The sequence below is a fragment of the Apteryx mantelli genome, chromosome 33 (assembly GCF_036417845.1).
Source record: "Apteryx mantelli isolate bAptMan1 chromosome 33, bAptMan1.hap1, whole genome shotgun sequence".
Classification (NCBI taxonomy): Eukaryota; Metazoa; Chordata; class Aves; order Apterygiformes; family Apterygidae; genus Apteryx; species Apteryx mantelli.
The window spans coordinates 3864977-3891591 of record NC_090010.1 but is presented as its reverse complement, the minus strand read 5'-3'; the positions used below and the strand labels follow the sequence as shown (position 1 = coordinate 3891591).

The 26615-nt window shown below is 46.4% G+C and overlaps 1 protein-coding gene across 1 annotated transcript in view; it reads left to right on the top strand.

Moving 5' to 3' along the window:
- The first annotated feature begins 3430 nt into the window (after positions 1-3430).
- SCN8A (sodium voltage-gated channel alpha subunit 8) overlaps positions 3431-26615 on the top strand; it is a 62273-nt gene continuing 39088 nt past the window's right edge. Inside the window, exons 1-5 of the mRNA XM_067314230.1 lie at positions 3431-3535; positions 13932-14258; positions 23503-23621; positions 25681-25770; positions 25990-26118. Coding sequence (XP_067170331.1) covers positions 13986-14258; positions 23503-23621; positions 25681-25770; positions 25990-26118 — 611 coding nt within the window. The 5' untranslated portion in view covers positions 3431-3535; positions 13932-13985. The remainder of the gene's footprint in view (positions 3536-13931; positions 14259-23502; positions 23622-25680; positions 25771-25989; positions 26119-26615) is intronic.

The window sequence follows — 26615 nt, the reverse complement described above, 5'->3', positions numbered from 1 at the left end:
TAACTGGAGTTATTTTATTATCTGCTTATACATTTATTATATTATAGCTGCTATTATATTTATCTGCTTTTCAAGGCCCCATTATTTTCAAAATACTCGTAAACTCTGAGTGCGCTCATTTTCTAAGGACTCCCTTTCAACATGGTTTGGGACAGTGAATTAGATATTTAATAGCACAGCTGCTGTTGTGAAAACTCGGTATGCCCCAGTTCTGCTTTCTGTGTGTCAAACTGGTCTGAAAGTGCTTCTACCTCAAGTGCTGTATCTCGTGCCTGGGTGATAGTTTGTCCGTCAAAGAAACAGAGCAATGCGCTGTTGTTGGCAAAGGCCAGCAGTAACAGCAGCAAGAGGGTGGAGAGGTGCAAACTGCAGAAAGTGTAATTCTGCATGGGCATTATGCTGAATTTCATGCCTCTCATCAGCAATAGAGTCTCTATTAGGCTGTGTTGGGATCGTTTAGCTCAATTAGGATCCCTTTTTTTTTTTTTTTTTGTTATGACTGTTCAACACATGAGCATTGACCTACTTATTTCTTTAAGCAACTTGCTCAAAGATATCTTATGCCGGCTGTAATAACACCCTTGGGGCCCTGGAATGTCCTTGAAGGATGTATTTTCGGTGTGCTGCCTGTGCCCGTTGGGAATGATGTGCCCGCGGTGCCCATCAGTCCTGCGGGTGCCCTCGCTGGAAGCCGGGGTGTGCTCCCGCGTTTCTGTCTGCGGGCTGATGATTTGCTTTGCTGCCGAACTGATCGTTGTCCCAGTCCTGGCAGCTTTGCCCTACAGCGGGGTGGGTGCCGCACTGCACAGTTCAAACTGTTGGCACTCTTATCTATGTAGAGAAGATATTTTTTCTGTTTCTTAAGTCATATGGCTTAACTTTGTTTTTTGAACACTTTAAAACTCTATATTTGGGAGATGCTGTCCTGTTTCCTAGCAGTTTATTATCAGTGGATCTTTTTTTCTATATTTCAGTGTTTTTATTTGTTATTTTCTTGTTTTGCATCCCTTTGGAAATGTAAGCCCTAGTGAGAACCAAGCTTCGGAAAGTCCAGTTTGGACCACAACTTTCTCCAAATCTTTGGATCTCAGTAGCAGCTTATTTAGTGTGTGCTTTTGGTTAGTTCTGGTTTGAAATATCTTAATTTTTTTAGCTTGCATCTGCCCTTGTGTTACATTAGAGCAGTCCCATAGAAGTCAGCGATGTACAGTGAGGGAAGATTTAGGTCCTGTGTCGTATCTAAGGCAAGATAAATGAGTTCTCGAGCGCAGCGCTGTGCCCTGTGAGGTTGTCGGCTCAGCACATGGCGTACAATTCCTGAAGCTCTGCTCAGAGGACAAGACTTAAAATTCCATGAGGAGGGCATTCCCGCAAGGTGGATTGAAAAAAGAAAAAACAGCAACCTAATACAGCATTTCAGGTTGTTGTCTCAGCAACACAGGCGCAGTCCTATTGAAAACAGGAATTACATAACGATAAAAATGATCCTAAAATTCTCATCCCAACAGCATAAGATATAGGTGTAAAAGCAGGGGAGTTCTCTGGCTTAAATGAAGAGGGGTAACTTGGATCAATTATTAGTATTCTGTTACTCCCTATTTCACTGGAAAAAACCGTAATCCGCTGTATGCTGGGGGTGTAGCCGAGAACAGGAGACGTTAATCTCTTTGGTGAGCTGCTGGGCGTTCAGCAGTTCCGCAGCTTGCTGAGAAAACTGGCAGGTGCGGAGGAAGGATCTTTGAGGAGAAACCTGAAGAGGTTTCTCTAAGATCTCTGCAGATCTGTACTGCCGATACGCGGGAGCTTTGGGTTCTCCCATGGAAGTGGAGTCGAGTACAAGTTTTTGCCGAGACTACCAGAGTTTGTGACCCATGTGCAATTGGAAGGAATAAGGCAAGACAGGGCCTAGCGTTACCTAGCAAAGAACGTTGGCACGGGTGATATAGATGTCTTAGTGGTGCTTTTTTATTTCCTTTGTAAAATCTCATTGTTACCCAATGATCTTTGTGATTCCGTAGCCAGCTACTTTTTAACAGCATGCAGTCTTCAAGACAAATGTAGAGGTTAAATCACAGTGTCTTTGTGAGCATCGAAGCTAATGATGCCTGGTGTTTCTGTGGATTTATGTTCCATAGTAAACTCCGACTGGAGTTTATTTCAGGAGCATTTATGAAGGTATCTGCTATGCATTAATTTTCTGGTCTCTAATAATGTAGATACTCAGGCTGCAGCCTTTCCCTTGGTCATTACAATCTTAGGTGCTACTTGAAAGATTTCTCTTCTCATTGCAATTTTGTATTTTCACAAAACTTTCTGGAAGTTAGTTATCTTCGAAACTATTAATCCTCTGCTAAAACTAGTCAAAAAGTCAAAAATGCTGAGATAGGAATACAGTTACATGCAGATGGTGTGATCTCAGGAATCGAGCGTTTTTAAATCTGTTAATCACCAAAACACTTACTAATTTGATCATAGGTTAGCAGATGCCCTCCTTGCCCAAACTGATCCATAGACATACAAAAATGCACTGATGCTGAACGTTTTCCATAGAAAACGAAAGGGAAAATAAAGAGCTGATACTTTGCTTTGCTTCATGCAATGGAAATCTTTCGGCTTGACTCATGATGGAAAGTCACAGCAGTGTATGACACTGAGCAGAGAGGCTGCTTTTAGTACCCGTAAAGAGAGAACGTGGGAGGGTCTTTCCTAAGGAACCTGGTATCAACTTGCCAGGTGAGAGTAAAAAGGAAGATTATAAAAACCAAAAAACTGATAACTGGGCCAAGTAGTAACACTGTTGTAGCCATGATCTAATGATGTAAACGAGAGGTGTTTGGCTGATACGAGGTTTATTCTTTTATACACTGTTGTTGAAATCTTTCACGTAGGACAGGTCACTCCTTGTGTGTCGCTTACAGGTTTGGGGGGTTTTTTGCATTTCTTTCTGAAGTCCGGTCTGCGTGGACAGTGAATGAGACTGAGGCAAAACAGGGGCCTAAACAAAGTTCGGGTCTAAGAGTTTGTGCTTCTTGTACGTGCTGGAATCGCGCTCGTGCCTGCTCTGGTCGCGGAGCCCCGGCCGGAGCGGGGGGAGCGCCCGGCTCCCGGGGGCTTTTCCGCCGGTGCCGAGCAGCTGCGATGCTCCGGGCAGGGAGCGCCGCTAGGAGCGGCTGCCGTTACCGTCGCTCCTCCGCTCGGGAGGAAAACGGTGCGCGGGGGCTCCGCGGCCGCCGGGGCTTCTCGCTGCCGGAGCGGCGCGGCGCGGACGCGGCGGGGGCCGGGCCGGGGCCGGGGCCGGGGCGGGGCGGCGGCGGCAGCGGGCGGGCGGGCTGCCGCGGGGCCGGGGCTTCGGCGCGCTGCCTCCGCCGGCGCTGCCCGGAGTCATCAATTATGCAAGGGCAGGGCGCGCTGCGCCGGGGGAGGCGGCGGCGGAGGCAGCGCACCAAGATGGCGACAACCGCAGTTCCTCCTGCAGCTCCCGCCGCGCCGCAGTCCGGCAGCGCCCCGCGGGAGACGCGCTAGCGCGGCCGCCGCAGTAAGTCCAGCCCGGCCGGGGGCCCCGACGGCTGCGCGGGGGCGCGCGGCCCTTCGCCCCCTCCGCTGTCGCGACTATTATTATTTTTTTTCCTCCCCCCCCCCCCCCCCCCCCATAAATCGGTGCCGGCTCCCCTCCCCCTCGGGCGGGGGCTTTGCCGCAGAGCGGTTTCCCAGCACCGGCGGCTCCGGGCGCTGCTTCCCCCGCGCTCCCGAGCCGCGGAGGGCGCCCCCTCCTCACCCCCCCCTCCCCGCGGGGCCGCTTGCCCCAGCGGCTGCCCCCCCCCCGCTTCCCCCGGCCCCGCGCAGCCCCTTCCGCGGGCCCGGCCTGCGGTGGGGGCCTGGGCCCGGCCGGGCGGCAGTGCCGGGAGGGGGCGGCGGGCAGGGCTCCGGCGCTGCCGGGCCGTCCCGTTGTCCGCATCGTGCGGCGGGAGAGGCCCGGAGGTCTCGTCGGCATCCCTGCCCCCCCCCTCCCCCCGGCCCCGCTGCGGAGCGGGCCCGGCCGCCGCCGCCCCCTCCTCTCCTCCCCCCCCCCCCCCGCCGGCCGCGGGGGGAGAAGTTGGAGGAGAGAGTTTTGTGGGGGAGCTCCGTGGAGCGGCCTCGGTGCTTCGGCTGACCTCGGTGTGGGCACCGTGCTTGGTGCCCTCGCTTTCTTCCGCTGTACAGATTTGGGGGAATTAGGAGGGTAGACCTCTTCTTCTTCTTTTTCTTTTTTTCCTTTTTTTTCCCCCTGGGGAAAAGGAATTGCCTGTTCACAAGTTTTTTCTATTAAAAATCTGGGTGTCTTCTCCCCCTCCCCACCTCCTCGCTGGTGCAAATTGTGCCCAGCTGACGTGGGGGTGGGGAGGCTGGAGGAGACTCCACGGCAGGAGCTGCGGCTGAGCCGGGGTGAAGTCTGAAAGTCTGCCGGCAAGGGGAGTGTGTGCAGCGGGGGCGGCCCGGCCGGAGCCGGGGGTCTCCGAGGGGCCGGAGCTCAGTTTTGGGAGCGAGACTGCAGGTGTGGTAGGTTTAGACGCCGCTTTCTTTCCATGTGCGCCGCGTTAGAGGCGATCGGCGCGGGGTCGCTTAGGAGTCTTACAGGTGGGGTCGTTTTTTTGGGTGCCGGCTGCGCGTCTGTGGTGTGTGGACATGTCACCCGGCCCTTGTAACACTGCAGCAATCCGCCCCGATGGGAACCCGTGACCCGTATGTCCTCATTTCACACCGGGAAAGACTCAAACGTGAGCAACGAGGCTGTTCCGGGAGCCTGCTCGCCCCCTCCTAGAGTCCGGAGGCGAAAAGGGGAGCAGCATTCCCGTCTTCCCGTTGCCGCTGTCCGGCAATCCGTGGCCGGCGCCGTTTCGGAGGGAGGGCGGCTGGAAATGTCGTTGCACAGTAACGCTCGTCGTCCGCGCCGCGTGATGGACGGGCCCGCGGAAAGAGCCCCGGAGCCGGGGCGGGCAGCGCGGCCGGCAGCCGCGGGGGCGACGCGGGACGCCGCCGCCGGCGCCCGGTTGCGGAGGGACGGCGCGTCCCGTGGTGCTGAAATGGACAGCGACGGCCGGGGCCGGGGCCGGGCGGCGGCACCGGGGCCGCCACCGCGCGTTGAAGCGGTCGTTATATAACCTCCGGTGTGCGGGGAAAACCCCCGTCGCCGTCCGGGCTGCGACGCGTTCCCGCTTAGCCGAACAAGCGGAACGCGAGTGTTTCCTGAGCAGAGGCGGAGAGCGAGGCCGGCGACAGGCAAAGAGAGCAATCGCATGGCGCAAGAAATGCGGCACGGGCGTTCGGTTTAGTTTTCGGTTAAAGGGGGAGAAATAGAGACTCGATCAGCATTGAGTGAAAATAGCAGAGTCTGAAATTCTGAAACACGGTGTCATCTTCTTCCCCCTTTTAACTGCTATGTCTGCTTTCATTTGTGGGTTTGTTTAGCAGGCTTTTTCATTAAAATGAACCAATAGGGCTTTTCTTTACTTATCGGTTGATGCTTACTATTTTTCAATGACTCGAGAAGCAGTCGGCACCAGAGGCTGTATGTGACTCCTGGGGCACACAGTGTTCATGTGGTCACATGGTTTCCATTCACTATTGATTGCCTTCCTCCTGGAGCGCTTGCAACTGTCATTGAAATAAACAATGCACTAGGATCAATAATCTGTCGTTATGCTCAACGAAATGGTCTGGATTAAAGAAGATGTGGTAAAATAATGTAACAAAGGCATTAGAGATGAGAGCAAGTTTCTCTGCAAGTAGGCACTCATGTGGAGATGGAAAAAAAATAATAAAAAAAAAACACAGAAGAGATTGCATGTGATGGCTCATGTTGCTGGTACTGCAGTGGAGACCCTATCATTGTTTGGCCATTGGTTTGAATCCAGCGTGGTTCGGAAGTAACTAAATGCTATATCGGTCCATTGGACCATGTTGGTGATCTCGGTCCAGTCCCCAGTTAAAAAGCATCCACCCTTCAACCTTCAGAGAAACTGGCTTTAGTTGTCCTTCTCATTGGCGTTTTCGGCAAAGAGGGGCCATAAAGTCTGTTCCTCACAGGCCCAGATTCTCCTTTATGCCATATTATTCCAGGCTCTGTGTGAGCAGAGCGGACAGTCACCAAGCAGGAGAAGACAAGTACAGAGAAGGTAGTTCACCACTGCAGGATAAGAGTAGTAAAATTCCTTCTTGGTAGTATCTCAGAGTCAAGAGTAGCTTCTAACTTTTTGCATGATCTTCTGTCCTATGAAAGAAGTGTCTTTGAATACTGCTCCGAAGTTAGAATAACTTCTGCCTTTCTTCTCTCAGTCTTTTCCTATAGCAAAGTACTATCCCTACCTAATGGAGCACATCAGCATGGAGGATCTCTTAAGCAGAAAGAGTAGCCATCAGGGACTGGACTGCAGCAAATCAGTGAAGTGCTCTTTTCTAAGAGTAGCCATTTTAAAAAGCAAAATTTTGCCATCTAAGACCTGAAAATCATATTCCGTGTTGCTCATGCTGCTCCTGTGCTAACAGAAAGGTGTAAGGATTCTATATTTGAAAATAAAATATTCTCAGCAGTTAATTCTAGGAGGAAACATTTTCCAAAAAAAAAAACGGTAGTGTTTTTCATTGTTAAGTAGCGTATAATACATCCTTGACATTACAAGTAGTGGTCTTAAAGGCATATAAATAAAACCTGTTATTGATTCATTGTTATAGAAGTAGAGAGTGGAAAATCTTGAAAAAGACTAAAAGCCATCGCCTTACTCTTTTTTCTCTCTCAATATATGTGCACTGTTATTTATGTTCACCGGAACTCTACATATGAATTTTAAAAACAAATAAAATACACACGTATGCAGCCACTTAGGTATGTCTGAGAGGGCTTCGAAACCGTTCAGCTCGGCTCCTGGGGGAGGACGTGGTGCTGCTGCTGCTCAGAGGCTCCTACGGCTTGTTGAGGCAAACTTAGCAATATCCGGTTCTCCTTGGCCAGTGAGGTGATATTCTGGCTTTGGGTTTTGCGGAAGGATACTTTAAAAACAAAGCAGCAAAGCTCATCACAGATAACTTGCATATCTTTTCCCAGTGCTTCAGCTTACCTGATTTTCTTTTCCTGGCTAAGCACCTGCCCAGGTATTAACTAAATTTATTTTGTAACTTATGATAAACAGGAATATTGCCATTCTGCGGCCAAGAATGATAAAGCCTGTCTCGATTTCCAGGCATGTCGAATTCCCAGTAGTTCTGTGGAAATCTAATAGGAGTCAGTACTCAACACCTTTAAAAATTAGACCACTTTTAAGGAGCCTAACTTAATAGTTACAAAGTTGCAAAGCTAGATGTCCAATCCTCAGCCCATTCATGGATTTTATTTTCCTTAGTGACTTAAGTGGCACTTAAGTGATACATAGGCCCTTCGCTGTGAGTTAAAGTTCACCTAAGAGGGAAAGTACTCTAAAAACATGAGGTTGAACAACAAATGCCTGTATTTTAATGATATTTTAAACAGGAGCAGAAGGTGAACTTTTTATTGACTGGCCAGTGAAGTCAGTAGCAGGATGGTAATGTAAGAGAACTAGGAATAGCTGGATGGCTCTAACTACATCTTTTGCAAGACATCAGGGAAGAATGTTTTTTGTCTAGTTAGCTGAGATCTGCGTGTGAAGAGAAGAGAAGATGAAGGCAGCACGGCTCAGGCAGCATGGGGAAACGCTGGGCCTGCATGGGTTGTATTCCAGAACATGGCAGAACTTTTGAGAATCTGTGTTGTGTAACAGCAGAGAAGTAGAAGCTGGCTTATTCTCCTTCCTTTCATTTTGTTAACAGATTTGCGTATTTATACTGTTTATTATTGTACCATTTGAGCGCATCACAACCTTAAATGAATTCCTCCAAACTTCCTGTGAAGAATAACCTTGCTCCTGTTTTGTGGGTCACTAATAGGCTAAATGACTTGAAAAAGGAATTAAATTCTGAACAAGGAATTAAATTTAGGTCTTTCAAGCAGTACACTGGTGTCTTTTAATTATTAAGCAACACCTATTTTGAACAATTCTTTGTTCAGAACTTAGCTTTTCGAAAGGGAAGCTTGAAGCGCCATACTTCAGGGTGCTTAATCGGGATGAATCGCCAGGTTCCTACGTGCAGTTGGTGATAAATGCAAGTCAGCTTTGAGTACTGTCAAAGACAGGGAACTGGAGATCTGGGTTTAGCTATTTTTAGTTCTCATAACTTAGTGGGTGACATTAGAGAAGTCATACTGCTACTGATGGGGATTTAAAAAACCCACAGTACTAGCTCTTAAGTTTTTCAGTTCTTTATTAAAGCCTCTTTAAATGTTACAATGAGTATATTTAATACTTTTCTGTTGCTTTGGATTGCTGCTGTGCTCCTGTCTCCTCCACCCAGCTCTGTGCATTTTTGTCACGTGGCAGCTTTTCTAAGGGAAAGGTTTCCACCTGCATCTCCGCCAGTTACATTGTCCTGCACTTTTATCCATGAAGTTGGCCTGTTCTAGACTCGCAGAATTTACCGCAGGGGGAGAAGATTTGCTGGTTCTTTTGAATGCCATTTCCAGCCACAGATTCTCTCATACACAGATTTTTTTTTTCATTTTGATTCCAGGTGTTTTAGGGTCTCATCCAGTCGTATTTCAGAGGATTATTCATCTATACTGATGTCGTCTTTTCTGCCCCAACCCTGCATGTTCAAATCAAAACCCATGTGTCTCTATGTGGGTTATATAAAAATTCTTATAGAAAGGCTCTTTTTTGAAGGAACTGAAACATACACTGTGAATGACTGAATCTTGCAAATTAATATGCGAAGAAATGTGTTAAAGCAAAGATATTGCTTCAAAAGTGTTTTTCAATTTATTTTGACAATCAGCTTTAATAATTTATTAGAGTATTTCATAATGCACCAGTAAGTGGACTGCTGGGAACATTTGTAAAAAATAATTAATTCTTAGTAAGTGAACACCTCAGTACAGCATTTTTTGGGGTGTAAAATCTTTGATCTTTGAAGAATATGTGTGTAAATAGGCAGTTAGGCCCCAGGTGTTTCTATGCGTTAAACTCCAGGTGCCTGGGACAAATTTCTGACTCCCCTGAAGTCATCGTGAATTGCACTGCTGATCCCCAACAACAGCATTTCATTCCCGATGTGGTCATCCGTAGCTGGGAAAAGCATGTATGCTTTTCTCTGATTCCAGCCCGATAGGCAGCCTTTGTCACAATTTTTTAAAAGTTTCTGTTGGAGGTTGAAGAATTGCATTGCGGAAAGCGTTGCCTTTGCCAAAACGAATTCTAGCACCTATTCTCACCAATTTCTGTGTATCCCGGCAAGGCTTTGCTCATCTGTAAAAAGAAGCGGCTAGTTTTCTAGGCTGAAGAAACCCGTGCGGAGCGGACGAGGCTGCGCTCCGGCGGCCCAGGCGTGCCGTGGCCGAGGTGCTCGGAGCCGGTGTCGAGGGAGGCGAGCGCAAGCCGCTTGGCTCCCCGGACACTGCCCGCGAAATAGGCCTGGGGCCCGCGAGAGTCCCAGTGCTTGTGATCTGCTTCCAGTTCTGCCACTGATTTCTGGGTGATCTTGGACATGTTATTTTCCCTTTCTATGTCCGTCTCTGCAGAGAAACTTTTTTTTTTTTTTTTTGCTTAAATTGAGAGCTCTTCAGGATGACGACAGTTTAATGTTTGTTCAATCAGCGAACACGTGGATATGGACTGATCTTAGTAAAGATCTTTAAACGTTACTGTTATGTTAAAAAAGAGCAAAGAATTAGGTAATACTTGGTGCTTTTTAAATACCCTCTAATAACTACTACGTGGGATGCGCAAAAAGGAAAAGGAATGAAATCAGCTCATCCTTTTGGCTGCGCTTCCTCTACAAGCCCCTACAGCAGCAATGGAGTTTTACTGGAATAAGCAGATTGGACTCTGAATTCACCCAAGAAGCAGATGCCCTGAGATGCTCTCTCTGTGCGGCTGGGTTTTGTGGGGATTTTGTTTGTTTGTTTGTTTGTTTTTAGTGGATGCTTTTGCGCTTTCCACTCAGTTCCTCGTTTTCCCTTCTCCAGAAGAGATACCTGAGCCCTCCCTTGGTGGGTGCTGAGGGAGGCTTAAGAAATGCTCTTGGATCCTTGGGTGAAAAATTGTTGCTGTTGCTGGGGTTTTCTCGTCTTCCATGTGGATTGCTCCGCAGATGCCGTTTTAAGCACTGCTCCTGGTTGCACGGTGGCGTAGGTCCTGCTCCGCACGTGCTGCGGCGAGCCCGGGCAGCTTGGCACGGCCGTGTGGCTAGGGCGTCCCGGCTTCCTTGGCCATGCGGTTTTTGTAACGAACCTAGCTCTCTGAAACATCCCGCGGAAGTGGGGTCTGATGGTGCTGAGTAAAAGGGAAGGGGTGAGCATTGGCTGTTGGAGCTGCAAAGCATAAAAACTGCTACGTGGGTCTGGTTTAAGGAATTAAGTAAATAGCCCATTCCTATCCTTTCAATTTATATCCTGATTCTGTCTATAATCTTAATGTGGGATAATTTACTGGGAAAACAAGTTAAGGCAGGCAAGAAAATCCCAAGAAATGAGAATGCCGGATCAGCATTATGTATTGATATTGAGCAAGTAACAGATCTGGGAGTAAATACCAGCTACTGAAACAAAAGCAATTGCGTCTTTTAAGTCTGGCAGCAGAACAGGCTAGCACCTATGTGTAAATAGAGAACAAGCAGCAGGAGGCAAACTTCTTCCGTACAGTATCAGAGTGTCTCGTGATTTATTAACGGACAGAGTCCTTGCAAACACTTTTGAGGGAGAGAAATATTTACAGTAGCGCACTGCGAGTCAGAGTTGAAACGTCCCGGCAAACAAAGAGCACGTGGGGATCTGCCCCAGAGGGGGATAAAAGAGCCCCACGTCATCACCCTGAGCCGGGGACACGGGGGCCCAGCGTCGTATGCAGTCGTGCACCGGATTTGGAGGGTTTTTTTTTTTTTTAAAGGGCCACTTCGATTGGTTGGTTGCTTCCAGTTCCCGGTTGTGTAATTGTGCATACAAATAAGGCATCCATTTGTGCCTTCGGGGTTTTTTTTTTCCTTTTTTATGCTCCTGTGTCCCTGAGCTACTTTGGTTTCTAAATTCAGGCCTTACATATTTATCTGTGCCATTCAATTAGACCACATCCCCAATGCTGCTATATAGTTTCACAGTATGTGGGAAATTTGGTAATTAAATGCATGCAAATGCTGCAAGAATAGAATAAATTAATTTTTCCTTAATATCAGCAGGCTCTTCTGTGATGTTTCTGGAGATAATGTAACCAAGATATTGGCTTTTCTTTTCCCTTCTTCCCATCTTTTTGAGTTTTTATTATTATTACTCTAGAAATATCTGTTAAAGTTTACATGAAAAGAATTCCAACTCGGGCTACGCTGTGTTGTTACATAAGGAGGAAAATCCGTACTTAGGTTTCTTTGGATATGCAAATAAAACCCGAGCTGGAAAGAGTGTTTAAGTTCTATAGGTGTGGTGCGGTCTGGGTTTTACATGCAAACCGGCACCTCCATAAAGTCTGTAAATGGCGATATCACAGCTAGAGTGAAGCAATAAGCTGGAATCACTTGGAGGGTTACTTTGCACCTGATACTTTGTGTTTTGGAAATACCCTGGGTACCGTATTGAAGGCTGGGATCTGCACGTCTTTTAAAAAAGATAACTCAGGTCATTTCCATGATGCATTTGTTTTGAAATCCACTGAAATCCGTGCAAAGTTGGTGATTCTAAGTCAAGTTTGCAAAGTCACATTACTTCTATATAAATAGCTCCTACAGGCCTCAGGAAGGATCAGGAAGGCCAGTAGGAATCCAGTGGCAGGAGGAACAGCGCGTACGTGTGTCGGGGAGAGTCCTGCCCCAAATGTCTTTCACTGAAAGAGGAGGGGCCGAGCGGGGGACTGTGTCGTGGGGAAGGGGAGGAAGGAAGGAGTCATCCCGCTGCCTTGCCCCGATAGCCGCCTCCGGCTGTTCCGGGAGCCCACGGCACTGCGGGCACGCCGGGCGGGAGGGAAGGCATGGAGGAGCTTTGAAGACGTGTCCACCAGCAAGGGTTTGAGCGCGCCCTGAAGGAGCCTGTTTCTTTTTGTCTTGCCCCTCTCCCCCAACGCCTTGGCGCAGCTCCCGAGACGTTCGGTGCAAGCCTTGGAGGGCGTCTGTCGCTAAAGCTGGGCGGATGGGTCCCAGCCGGTCGTTATGGGTAGGAGTGTCCCTCCCTCGCCTCCGTTTTGGTGAAGTCCCTGGATTTGGTGAACTCTTGCCAGGCTGATACATGTAGTCCTCAAAGCCAAGGGCCGGAAAGGCTGTTGGTGGCTAACTTCACGCTAGAATAGCTGAATCTTAATGATTCGGTCCTGTACGGATTGTAGGTTTCAAGGAATTCGAAAGTCGTTCTTCATTCAGAGAGCCAAAATCTTTAATACATGTTACGAGGCTGTGTGTGTCTGTTAGATTAAAAAGATCTGACATTACTGATAACCTTTTTTCTTTAAATACAGGGTCTTAGCCTGCATGCATAGCTTTTAGTCTTTCTGTGCCATATACTCCATGGCTCTTTTGTCTTTCCTCGGAAGTTGCCTGCCAGCTCCTTGTGTGGGTTAGTCCCCGAAGCGCCAGGCAGTGTCAGGGCTCCGTTGTATTCCAGCCTGCAGTACTGCAGTGCTGTTGCATCAGTGCAGGATTTCTGTAATTCCTCTCCTCCCGCGGCCTCTTCCTGTAGTGCGAAAAGCTCGACGAGGTAACAGCATCTCGGCGTTGCAATATATTCTGGTTGCTGCTTCTCCAGCAAGAGCTTGGCACAAGGTGCCGAGCTGCAGAGGGTTTGTGGGCGTGCTGGATTCGGATAAACTGATTCCCCGGCAGGGTTTCTCCTTTGCAGGAGCCGGGGGGGCAGTGCTAGGTGTCCTTTGTAGGGATGGTGTAAAACCCTGGGAAAGGTCCGTGCTCCTCGCGGGCTGGAGCCCCTGCGAGGCCTTCCTAGTGCTTTTGTACCTGGTCTGCTTCCCTTTGCTTCTCTTCGTGTTCTGGTATTGTTTGCATTGCATGTGATGCAAAGAAGACTCTGCATCTAACCCACGTATTACGCAAGTTTAACTTTCAAAAATTACTATTGTGCTTCATGAAAAGATTTTAAAGATTATTTAATTCCTAGGGCCTAAAATTAATAGAAACCCTGCTAATTATATGCATGTAAAATGAAAGGGTGAGATTTGACTTGCTGTAATAGAGAGCTGGCATGTTCCAAGGCAGGAAGTCCTGACGTGCATCTTGTCAGCGGGGTAGGACATGTGCTGATGCCCATCCTTCCGGACGCGGCCCAACACCTCATCCCGACCCTGGGAACAGAAAGGACTTGGAATTTTTATCTAATAAATAGCTTGTGAGAGAGCAAGGACTGGTAAAATCATTTTTGTGGGAACGTAGCGTTCTTGATAAAGTTGCTGTTCAGAAAGATTTCTTTGTGATAGACCAGAATTCCCGGCCGGAAGGTACCGGCTCAGGGGAGCCATCCGTGTGGGCGTTGGCGGTGCGGCTCTGTGCCTGCTCTTGCTTCGTTGTTAAACCTAGGTGAAAATGCCTCGACTGTGAGGCTGCGATTCCATCCCGGGGCAGAGTGGGAAGGCTTTCGAAATTCCAGATCCTGGGATATGGGAAAACAGTTCTCCACTAGCTACCCGGCACTGGGTGGTGCGGGGACTGGGAGGTCCGCTCCGTTGGGCAGTACCCGGCACCTAACTTTATTGGCGTCTGCCAGTAACTTTTATTGGGAGCTTGCCTCTCCCCGGGAGGACGGGAGGATCTCGGGCGCCCTTGGCTCTTCGGCGCTCTGTGCTTGCCTGTGTGGTTTTGCGGTGCCTGACTCTGCTCTGCCTGTGCTCTTTGCTCCCTTGCAGAGCTGACCTGCCCGGGGTGCAACATAACTAAAGAAGCTGCTGCAGGATGAAAAGATGGCAGCACGGCTGCTCGCACCACCAGGCCCTGATAGTTTTAAACCTTTCACTCCGGAGTCTCTGGCTAACATTGAGAAACGCATTGCAGAAGAAAAAAAGAAGCGTCCAAAGCAAGACAGCAGCCACCGGGATGATGATGAAGACAGCAAACCAAAACCAAACAGTGACCTTGAGGCGGGGAAGAATTTGCCTTTCATCTACGGGGACATCCCAAAAGGCCTGGTTGCTGTACCACTGGAGGACTTTGACCCTTATTATATGACCCAGAAAGTGAGTCCGCTCTGCACTAGGAAAGAAGTCACTAAGCCATCTTTTTCTTAAGAAGTTGCAGGTTTGAGTATGGTTTAAATAGAAGACAAAAAATCGAGTCTTTGGATGGGGCCTATATTTTTTTATGTATTTTTTTTCTTGATGTTTAACAGTGTTGCTCTTGTGCTTCATGTACCTTCCAAACAATTATCCAGTTTAACTAAGTTAGAGATTGTATGATTAGTCTTTTAAGCACCTGCTTGGGTGGAGATGGCAGAACAAGGTCTGGAAACTAAAAATAGATTAACTTGTACAAATGTGACAATTTTTAACCATGAGGGCAATAAGAAGGATTTCATTGAGGGGTGATGGGTTTATTGTGTAATTCATTGCTTGCACTGGATTCAGTCTGAATTTGGTCATAATGAAACAAAGGGATAGAACTGGGACAAAATCAAAGCGAGATGAATTACTTAACTCACTTTCATCTTCATAACTTTTATTTTTTTAATTGTTGTCTGGGGAATTCAGGTGATGAGTCTGGAGGCATTTGTTGATGCTGAAATTTATTAAGAAATGAAGTAGTGTCTTGAGGGAAGTGGTGAGTAAGCAAGCAGTATGCTGGAAATGGAGAGGGGGGGCATCTTGTACTGGTGAAACAGGGAAGAGTGTGATCACTGATCTTTTTTCCTAGAAGTCTAGATGACTTAAAACTGAGCTTCTTTTTTATTGCTTCATTTAATCACTTTCTTTCATAGAAACTGAATTTAAGTAAGCTAATTACTAGAAAGATATAACTCGGGCTTGGCTGTGCTTGAGAAGCTGGAGGTTTGACTGTATGTGTGACAACAATTGTGATTTTACCCAAGTTTTGAATGGTTACATGGGTGTCATGTAAAATATCAGTAAGTCATCATGGGTAACAGAATATTTTCTGACTTTGGGGAAGGCGTTTTTTGCCATGCTCAGAAATGATTCTGTGAATTGCGGAGCGTTATTCGCATAGAGTCGCCTGGGACTGGCTGCTAAAGCCTCGTATAACTTGGAGTTCTTCGCTGCACTGACACTAGCAAATTCAGTGCTTGTTGATTGTGTCAGAGTTGCTAAGAGTGCAGGTACCGACTCGGAGCAGGGCTTCAAAATAGGCGCTTTGGGTGCGTGTTGAATACCAGGCAGAGAGGAGTTTAGGTGGATGTTATGCTTAAGGAAGAGTGTTGATGGCTGCTGTTGCTGGTGAGAAGGAAGCTTACATTATCCCTCAGAGATGTTTTATCTGTGTTAAACAAATCTGTTGTTGCCTGGCTTTGGTGTGGGCGGGCTGAGCTAGAGATATGCAGCTTAATAGCAGGTCCCAGTGTATCTTTGGCTTCGTGTGGCCACTTGCACCCAACCAGAGTAGGTGTGAAATGACACCGCAAATCCAAACAGGGTTGTTTTATGCCCTCTCTGCAGTCACACAGCTGGATGGACAGTGCACGTGGGAGAATCGGGCCACGTGCTTTCAAGCCGTAACAGGAGAGCAGTGCCGAAAGGGTAACGGCCACTGCTGTGTCCTGAAGCGTTGAGACCTGCCTTTGTTGTCTCAGTATTCCCCCAGAAACAGGAGACAGAGGTGAACCCCATTAACCCTCGTGTTTTATCAGTCTTCTGAGCTGGGAATGTTGCTTTTTTTTTTTCCTCTAAAAATAAGAGTTTTAAAATAGCATTTTGTTTGGAGGCAAATCTGACGACATCTGTCATGTCCCCCGAAGAGAGCTGTCATTTCTGCGTGCAGCCGCTTGCAGAGTTTCTGCGAGCTCGGCGCGCCGGCCGGGCAGAGAGCCCGCGCGTGCCTTTGGCTGGCAGGGGCAGGCCGAGGTTCGGGGCTGGAGACCGGCCTGGACGGCCCTGCCAGCCTCCTACCGCTGTTCGGCAAAAGGAGCCCTTCCCTCCCCTTAGACATGGAATTAGCATTTTACTGCCTTTATTTCTTTTGCATCCACATCGGTATGGCGAGAGTTTAGATGTGTGTTACTTTTTTGCTTCTTCAAATACTCAGCGACTTCCCACAAAGAATTTTTTTTAAGGCTATTAAAAAAGGCCCTTCTCTGAATCATCAGGAATTGCGAATCTGCTTGAATCATGGGAAGTTTTCCAAGACTTTTTTTTTTTTTTTTTTTTTCCTTCTCTAGCATTTGCCAGAAGGCTTTGCATCATAGGTCTTTTCTTTTAAAGCTAGACATACAGCATGCATAGGAACAAATCAGCTGGTTGCTTTTCCTTGCAGTAGGACACAGTGATCTTGGTTTATCTAAGGAAACTGAAACTGCATTTTAACTGCGAAGCTGAACTTTCCAGTGGCCTGTTAACTGATATTTAAAGGAGAAACAGTGCGACCTAGAAACAGAGCCACGATACGGGGAGTCGAAACTCCTGGGTTTGGAGCCTGCCCCTGCAAGTGATACTGTTTTCTCCAAGCTGCTTTGCTCTTCTCTGCTCATTTTTTTCATTTTTGTAAAATGGGAGTAATGGCTCTTAATAGAATCAGGAAAATCCATTTACTCACAAGTAAAAGATTATGGAGCTAATTTAGCACTTTTTTGTTTTCATTTAAGTACCAGGGAGAATTTTTTCATGAACTTTTTTTGCAAATAATTTGATCATCTTCCAATTTCTGGTCTGGAGTATATGATGGAAGCATTACTGGCCCATGAAATCTAGTGTGGGCACCTGAAACATTTTAAATTAAAAAAAGAAAAAGGCAAATGCTTGCACATGAACTTCCTTGTTGACGTATGCAAAAGAAATTCATGAAAGATAACTGTGTGAACACCCCAAGCAATGAATGCAAACCAGTTGTTTGTCTTATGGGAAAATGAGCTACAGTGCAAGCATATAGTCTAAGCCAGCGGTGAATCAGAATTTGTAAGTGTGTTTTCCTAGTGCCCACTTGGCTCAAACACTTTTTACCCTGGAAGGTCTCAGAGAGTTTTGTGAAGATCTTGGAGATCTTTGGATGAAAGATTTTTGTAGAAACAGATGTTATCGCCTACTGCAGAAAGAAGTGCCAGTCACTTAGCGGCGTTGCCTCTTTCTTGTGCTCTTGAGACCTGGTGCTCTGCTTGTCTGGCAACCCGTGTCAGCAGCTGAGCAAAATGGGGAGAAACAGAACAATTCTCCACATGGAAGTGGGCTGTAGAGCAGAACATTCTTCGGTGTTTGCTTATGCAAGAGGTAAGTGTCATCCCCCTCTTCTTTTTGTGTCCACAACCTCACTAATATTTCTTTTCTTTATGGTTTTCCACCTTTTAGGCCTCTCTCCTTTCTCCTCCGTTTATGGCATCTGCTGTCACTTCTGTTGAGCAACTCTTCTTGTTCTTCTCCACCAAACATGACCATGAACAGAGCCAGGCTCTGGTCATTTTCCTTAAGTGCCTTCCATCCATCTCACTTGATTATATGAATCTGTTCTATACTTGCTACATAACAAGGCAAAGGTGCTAATGCTCCTGCAGTTTCTCCATTTAGGAGAAGTAGAAGGTCCCTGGATATTCTGAGAGGGGAGACCATATTTAAGCTTAGGTGGATTGAGCCCAGTGGGTACTGGGGTACTCTGCAGTTGCGGAAAGCAACCTACACGTCTCTGAACATCAGAGTCTGGAGTGGGATTGTCTGAGGTCACCTATAGCTCGCAGATGGGCACCTGAGGATCCTTCTAGTGTGTATGTGCCAAGAGTGACTTGCAACTTCATCAAGTCACATGCTCCATTTGGAAACAGGCCCTCCAGCCCAGAATGTCACCTTGAGTGCACAGAACTGGGAAAATTACAGGGATATGAAAGAGCAGCTTGGGGGAAGCATGTCTGACTCTAGCATGTGCTTCAAGGAGCCTTCTCCTATGACTTCTTTGTATGGCAAGGTTGTGGCCATACAAGGTCATGGTACTATGGCTAGGCTTGATGGGGAGAAGCAAAAGATCCAGGCCATCTCAAAACCAGCCCTTTATTCTCATTTCCAAAAGCGAATTGCCTTTTCCAGGCCTTGTAGGTATGATATTACTACTTCTTGCCCTCCATCCGCCCAGAGGCTTAAAAGGAGCAGGAAAAGGAAGCATACACTTGCTAGTTATCCTCCCTACTGTCCTGGTGGAGCAAAGGAAGGAGAGGGTAATCTCCTGGGCAGCCGTCTTTTCCAGTTCCCGCTGGGAGCTGCGTGGTAGGCAAGCTGGAACAGAGTCGTTCGCAGTTGTATACCTGTTCATGAGATGACAGACAGCAGCACTACTTACATCCAGTTCTTAGTGTTGCAGTAGCAAGTAGAGCTTTCTTCCTGTGATCAGGATCGCGTTATGCTGGGTATGACACAGGCCAGGAGGCAAGAGAAGCTCTGCCGCAATAGTCTAAACAGATGAAACCTGTTGGTGATGACTGAAAGGAAGAATGATCATCCCCACTTCTAGGACAGAATGAAATTCCCTGCATAGGCAGTTTCTGATGTTGGTAAACCAGATTGGTTCCTCAGTACTGCATGATGAACAATACTTATGTTTTGAAAATATATCTTTAGGGAATATAGATAGATAAAAATTGAAAACATTTCCAAAAAAAAAGCTCCAGGGGGTTTTGCTGTATTGGGCTCCAAACAAGAGTTTAAAAGAAGCACAAGATGTGGCAGATACTTTTTTTCACCCATAAGCTTTTCAGTGGTAAAGAATAAGATACTGATAAACACTAGATGTATCCCCTTTTTGGGAGGGATGGAAAAATAAATATTAAGTAATATGTTTTCTGTGTAAAAAAAGTACATCTTTATGAGGCAAAACGGACTTGAAAAATGTTTTGAAGTGACTTTTAATTCTGTGTATACCTCCTCAGCTTACAGAGGTCCCTATAAATCCGTTTTGCCTATAGCTACGTTCAGGTATCGTTCTCAGGATGCCATCGGCGAGTCATTGCTCTCTCTTGCGTTGAGCAAGGCAGTCATATACCCCTGCGGGAATGCAGTCCCATATGTTCCCTGTGCTGTTCATGAAGCTGTTTTCTTCTTGAATCTTCTGCCCACTCCTCCTCGCTTTGCAGCCATCACAGACGTGCTTAATGTAAAACCTGCATGAAGCGAGCCTAGTTTCGATCCTCGTGTAACCAGAGTTCTTTTTGCCATCATTTGATCAGTTCTGCCCTACTCTCCAACAGAGCTTCTTCCATGCGTTATTTTGCAAATTGATTTACAGACTTGAATGCAGTGGTTTTAATGAGGCCTGTTCCTTAAGAGTATTTCTTTTTTGATACTATTTCTTTTTATATGAGGGATATTTTTAAAGTTCCTATAAAACATAAAATCCCAGCCAACTTTAAGCAAACTAAAATGGACAGAGCCTTTTCAACAACTGCTTAACAACAAACTGAGGCCTTCTGAAACTTCTAACAGACTTCATCTCTTCTAAGAGGACTGCAAAATGCCTTTCTCCAGGTATCGCCTTTCTCTGAGTTTTGAGCTTTGCCTCAGCAGATCTTAAAAGGGCTTAAGGATGTTCTTGGACCTGAACCAGCAAACATTTTAAGTGCATGCAGCCATTTTGAAATTGAGTTTTAATATGTCAGCAGCATAAAGAAAAAATAAGGTAAGTTTTTAAAATGCCAGACGCTTTTTTGGCTTTTCTCTTCTTCTTTCTATTTACAACGCCAAGTGGAGATTTACCCAGGGTTTTATAAGGTACACTAGGGAACTGTAGTGGCAGATCTTGGAACCATCATGATAAATGAGCGGAGCAGACTCTCATTTGTGTTACAGTCGTAGTGAGAGGCCCAGTTATGACTGGCAATGTGCAGAGGAGTAAGTTCAACAAGCATTACAGTCTGAATAGGGAAAGCCATTGCCAGGGATGGTGAGAGGAGGCTTTAAAATGAAAGGTATGTGAATTTTGAAAAGTTGGTTGTATCAGGGAAGGAGAGGCAGCTGGTTTTTCTGATGGGGTGGCCTTCGAGCACTCTGTAACCTGCAGCTTAGAAAAAGTCATGGCCTTTTACAGTATTCCTACATGCCAAGATAATTCATTCATTAATTCTTGATGCCGCAGCCGAAGAGCTGTCCAAGGTTGTCTTTAAAGTGCTCTTTGTTGGGAGGTGCATTAGTGGTTGCGCTAACTAATGTTTCTCACTTAGTGCTAAACCACAACCTGATTTTGATTTCCTTTTCAAATAATTTGCTGCTCAATGGTCTAATTTAGCCAAATGAGCTAAAATATGTTGTTTCACTTGTTAGGAGGGAAATGACAAATTTCCGAAGAGGGAGTCTCCCAGGGAGGCTCAGGCGCTGCTTTGGCAGAGGGCCCTGGTGGATTCCCTCGCGTTGGACTCCCGGAGGCTCGGGGCTGTGCCAGGCGGTGGGTTAGTGCCGGGGAGCGAGCCAGCGGGGAGGTAGGCTCTACTCTGTCCCCCTGCGGGGCTCCGAGTTTCGTCCTGTCGCACCCATTCTGCAGCCCGCAGGAGGGATTGTACAACGGGAAACTGGTGCCAGGGCTTTTATTGGCTTTTATTGGCTTTTCAGTACACACAAATTACTTTTTTTCCTTTAACTTGAATGGTAGATGCGCTGGGTGTGCTGGTATTAGGAGACCGAGGTTCTAACTTTGCCTCTCAAGATGATTCTCCCAGTGCCATCCAGTATGCACATTCCTTACTGGGGAGATAAAATAGGGGGTCTCTATTTTAAGGATAGTGATAGATGAGATCAGTTCTGCCTTATGTTTGCATACTTCATTTCACAGCTTCTGTAAACATTCGTGAATGTTAACAATTCTCTAATTAAAGGCAGTGAGAGCACCTGCTTGTGACTGGCGCTTGCGCACCATTGCGCGATGTGTCCAACGTTACCAGCGAGCGGGGAGCCCTGGGTGTCTGGCTTGTTGAGCATGCTGGGGTTGGGCTCCACCGGTAAGGTTTTTTCCCACCTATATGTCAAAGGCTTTTGCAGGTGAGGTGCTGTCTCATCGCAACACGATGCACTGTGGGAGCTGTCCACAAGGTTTGGGAAGGAGGAATAGGTCATGGAAGCACGATGCCATAAAAATGGTCTTGTGTGTTGGGCGATGACTTGAAGCCTGGCTTCAGCTGCCAACTCGGCTCCTGAATTTGATCGTAGGGAAGCTCCTTAGCTGCTTTGGGCCTTGGTTCTCATCTATCAACAAGAAGGGCTTCTTCAAATACATCAGCAGCAAGAGGAAGACTAGGGAAAATGTGGGCCCTTTGCTGAATGGAGTGGGTGCCCTGGTGACGAAGGATGCAGAGAAGGCAGAGTTACTGAATGCCTTCTTTGCTTCAGTCTTTACTGGTCAGGCCAGCCCTCAGGAACCCCAGACCCTGGAGGCAAGAGAGAAAGTCTGGAGAGAGGAAGACTTTCCCTTGGTGGAGGAGGAGTGGGTTAGAGATCATTTAAGCAAACTTGACACCCACAAATCCATGGGCCCTGATGGGATGCACCCACGAGTGCTGAGGGAGCTGGCGGATGTTATTGCTAAGCCACTCTCCATCATCTTTGAAAGGTCATGGAGAACAGGAGAGGTGCCCGAGGACTGGAAGAAAGCCAATGTCACCCCAGTCTTCAAAAAGGGCAAGAAGGAGGACCCAGGGAACTACAGGCCAGTCAGCCTCACCTCCATCCCTGGAAAGGTGATGGAGCAGATCATCCTGGAAGCCATCTCCACGCATGTGGAGGAAAAGAAGGTGATCAGGAGTAGTCAGCATGGCTTCACCAAGGGGAAATCATGCCTAACCAATCTGATAGCCTTCTATGATGGAATGACTGGCTGGGTAGATGAGGGGAGAGCAGTGGATGTTGTCTACCTAGACTTCAGCAAGGCTTTTGACACTGTCTCCCATAGCATCCTCATAGACAAGCTCAGGAAGTGTGGGTTAGATGAGTGGACAGTGAGGTGGATTGAGACCTGGCTGAATGGCAGAGCTCAGAGAGTTGTGATCAGTGGCACAGAGTCTAGTTGGAGGCCTGTAGCTAGCGGTGTCCCCCAGGGGTCAGTACTGGGTCCAGTCTTGTTCAACTTCTTCATCAATGACCTGGATGAAGGCACAGAGTGCACACTCAGCAAGTTTGCTGACGATACAAAACTGGGAGGAGTGGCCGATACGCCAGAGGGCTGTGCTGCCATTCAAAGAGACTTGGACAGGCTGGAGAGGTGGGCAGAGAGGAACCTCATGAAATTCAACAAAGGGAAGTGCAGGGTCCTGCACCTGGGGAGGAATAACCCCATGCAGCAGTCCAGGTTGGGGGTTGACCTGCTGGAAAGCAGCTCTGCGGAGAAGGACCTGGGAGTGCTGGTGGACACCAAGTTAAGCATGAGGCAGCAATGTGCCCTTGTGGCCAAGAAGGCCAATGATATCCTGGGGTGCATCAGGAAGAGTGTTGCCAGCAGGTCGAGGGAAGTGATTCTCCCCCTCTCCTCAGCCCTGGTGAGGCCACATCTGGAGTCCTGCGTCCAGTTCTGGGCTCCCCAGTACAAGAGGGATGTGGCACTACTGGAGCAAGTCCAGCGAAGGGCCACAAAGATGATTAGGGGACTGGAGCATCTCTCTTATGAGGAAAGGCTGAGAGAGCTTGGCCTGTTTAGCTTGGAGAAGAGAAGGCTGAGAGGAGATCTTATCAATGTGTACAAGTATCTGAAGGGAGGGTGTCGAGAGGATGGGGCCAGACTCTTTTCAGTGGTGCCGAGCGACAGGACGCGAGGCAATGGGCACAAACTGAAACACAGACACTTCCATCTGAAGCTGAGGAGAAACTTTTTCACTGTGAGGGTGACAGAGCACTGGAACAGGTTGCCCCGAGAGGTGGTGGAGTCTCCTTCTCTGGAGATATTCAAAAGCCGCCTGGATGCAATCCTGTGCAATGTGCTCTAGGTGACCCTGCTTGAGCAGGGGTGTTGGACTAGATGATCTCCAGAGGTCCCTTCCAACCTCAGTGATTCTGTGATTCTATAAGAAAGAGCTAACAGGGCTTGGACCCCTGTGTAATGAGAATGCAAGCTCTTGGGTGGGAGAGTTTGCTTCTGCTCTGGGTAATGTCTAGTAAAATGGGATGGCTTGAGGAAGAATTATTAATGATGTACTGGTAGGTATGTTTTACCCTAATGGGAACTTCTTAAAGGAGAATATGCTTTAGAAAAGCAGAAAATAATCTTTTACTATTAAAGTTGTTGCTCTTTCTTGTACAATTCATACTTTGGTTTTCATGCATTAACTCTCTCTTTCTCTTTCTTTCTTTCTTTCTTTCTCTACAGACCTTTGTAGTACTAAACAGAGGGAAAACACTCTTCCGATTTAGTGCCACACCTGCCTTGTACATTTTAAGTCCTTTTAATCTGTTTAGAAGAATAGCTATTAAAATTTTGATACATTCATATCCTTTTTATTATTGAGTTATTTTGTCTTTGTTTATTGCTTGAAAAATCTCTGACCTGTTGTCTCACTGCTCCATTCAGACATTATTTATGAATTACAGTTCTGTGCCTGGTGAAGTTGGATTTGCCTTGGAGCATACGCAGAAATGTGTATTTTGAATGAAAAACATAACCCTTAGATATAGCCTGTCAATTAACATTTCATTTATATTCCCTGCTAAATTGTATCTATCTGTATCAGTTCTTCCACCAATACACAGACATTGATAAGTATTGGAACAGACATGATTTAAAGTTATGCTTCCATGGAGAGGAGTCGAGCTTTAACTCGCTGCTAAAATGGTTAAACAGAATTGTTATCTGGAGAAGCAGCCAAAGATACTGTATATATAATTAGATGCTGACTAATTTCTTGCTCTTTTGGCATCTCTCAAACTTCCTTCTAATGGCAAAGCTATTCCAAAATGTTCCACTGCTGGGCTTCAGAGAGCTCTGACAGCTTCCAAAACATCACCTGCGTGTGTTATTTAAAAAGGAAGGAAAAAAAAAAAAGACAGGAAAAAAGTGGTAGTATATTGGATGAGCTGGTTTGTCCTATTTATTTTTAGAAAGTGACTCTAAAACATCTTGTGGAAACGCATTTGTTTGTTGTTTTAGAGGCTTCTATATAATTACTTCCTGCATCTCATATGAAAAAATTCTTTTCCATCTTTTAATGCTTCAAACTCAACCTGGGATCTAAGGCTGGGAACAGGCTCTTTTGGCTCCTGGGTTGTTTCTTGTAGACTTTCCTCCTCGCTTTGTGTGTTAGGATGCAGCTGAGAGATGCAAATGGGCCAGATTGAGACAGAGGTTTTGGCACTGGGTCTTGAGCCCTGTTCTAAAATTCGAGGCTGCTTAAATAGTTTTTTGATTTCAAACAGCTTTGGATCTGACCCTGGGTTTCACCATTCTGCTAATAATTCAGTAGTCAAAATTGACTCAAACTTCCAATTCTGAAGCTGTATCGTCCCCGCAATGCTCCTCAAATTAAATAATAAGGAACCTTTCATCTGCAGATAAGACGCACAAGATCCTTGACGCTCAGAGGGAGCAGCAGCGATTAGTAAAAAGGTGCTTTTGTGAACTCTCCCTTTCTGATAAACATGCTGACTACACGTGAAAAATCTCATTTTGGATATACAAGTCCATAATTATTTCAGCAAACATTGAAAAGATTGGTCAGAAGCATGGTCAACCAATTTATCCAAGCCAGATATTGATTTAAAGGGACAAGGAGGAACAACTCTATTTATATCTGAAGAGTTGAAGGGATTTTATTCCCAACCAACCCTCCTTCCTCTTTCCCATAGCAGAATATATGAAAAAACATGTTGCCTTTTTTAAAAACACTTTGTTTTTTGAGTAATGTGTTTGAAATTTGTCGTCTTTTTGCTCATGCAAGTGACTGTGCATGCGACAGCGAGAGTATATGGGGAGACTCGTGTCTGTAAATTTGGTGACCAGGCCACGGCCACTAGCAGGTGGTGTCAGGTATGAAAACCTGCCTCTTTCCGTATGGAATCAGAAACGAGATAACATCTGTACCTCTGAGATGCAGGATTAATCTGTCCAGTGTGCTCTGCTTTGGAAGGACAGGTTTCATTTAAAATACGCCTTGTGCAGATTTGTGAGATTTTCTCCAAGCAAAATCCCAGGTGTCAGTGGGATGCAATGCCGCTTCCTTGCGGGATATATTAGCAGGCCATGAACTTTGATGTTATTAGGGAATTATTTGGGAAGACCTTTTCATTAAGGCCTGTGATTTTTGAACTGCTAAGAGAGAACAGAAAATAGAAAATTAAGTGAATGGCGACATAAAAGTAGTATTTACGTATAGCTGCCGCTGTTCTTGTCTCCCATGATGCAGGAAGTGTCTTGGCTCTTGGGTGTATTCCGGGAGGGATGGACTGGACACGGTTGTTCTAGAACTGTGTTGTAGTTCAGTGACCTGTCAGAGGGTGTAAGCTGATGTAAAGAGCCACGTTAGTGTCCCTTTGATCCTTGACTTTGTTCCACATTATTTAGCATGATCATTATGTGCACTATTTTGACCAACTGTGTATTCATGACTTTTAGTAACCCGCCTGAATGGTCGAAGAATGTGGAGTAAGTAATACTTTTTGTATCTTTAAGAATCTTACAGAATGTTGTTTTCTGACTGTTTGGAAATCTTTTCCTACTCGTGTTTACGTTAGCATGAACACAAGTAGTCTTTTATATCCACTTTGCTTAGACAAGAAAGTCTGTAATTTATCTTTTTTTTTCATGACCAAAATTACATTTCTACAGACTTCTCAGTACAGCTCTCTCTCCTCCTTTTAACAGGTATACATTCACTGGTATTTATACATTTGAATCACTTGTGAAAATTATTGCGAGAGGTTTCTGTATAGATGGCTTTACTTTCCTACGCGATCCATGGAACTGGCTAGATTTCAGTGTGATCATGATGGCGTAAGTTGCATTTTTAGATTATTTCAGGTATTTGTTATATGTGGGAGGGCATCAGATCTTAGGAAGAGGGTGGGTGTGTAAGGCAAAAATAAAGCAAGGAGAACTTAAGTGAATCCCCAAAAGATTTTTCTCTTAATTTTCGAAAGAAAGCTTTAGCTTGACATAGAATCACAGATCTAAAAGGCAGTTCAATGGAATTAGCAGAGCTGCTGCAAAAATAATACAGTTTTCTTAATAACTGCCTTTGTTAACGTGTGGTTTTATAATAGTGTCAAGCGTTTTAGGTTGTCTCGTGTGCCAGAGTGGCAGCTTGCTGTGTTGAACACAGGATTAGGTTAAACTCGTCTCTGCCACTCGGTCCCTCTTCAGCCAGGCCCTGCATGTTCACGTTTCCCGGGCTGCAGCTTGCGGCTACCGAACAGCTCCCAACCCGTTTCAGATGAAGATGCAGTGTCAGAAAAGGAAAGACTTTATTTTGCTTCCTCGTTCTTTTCTCT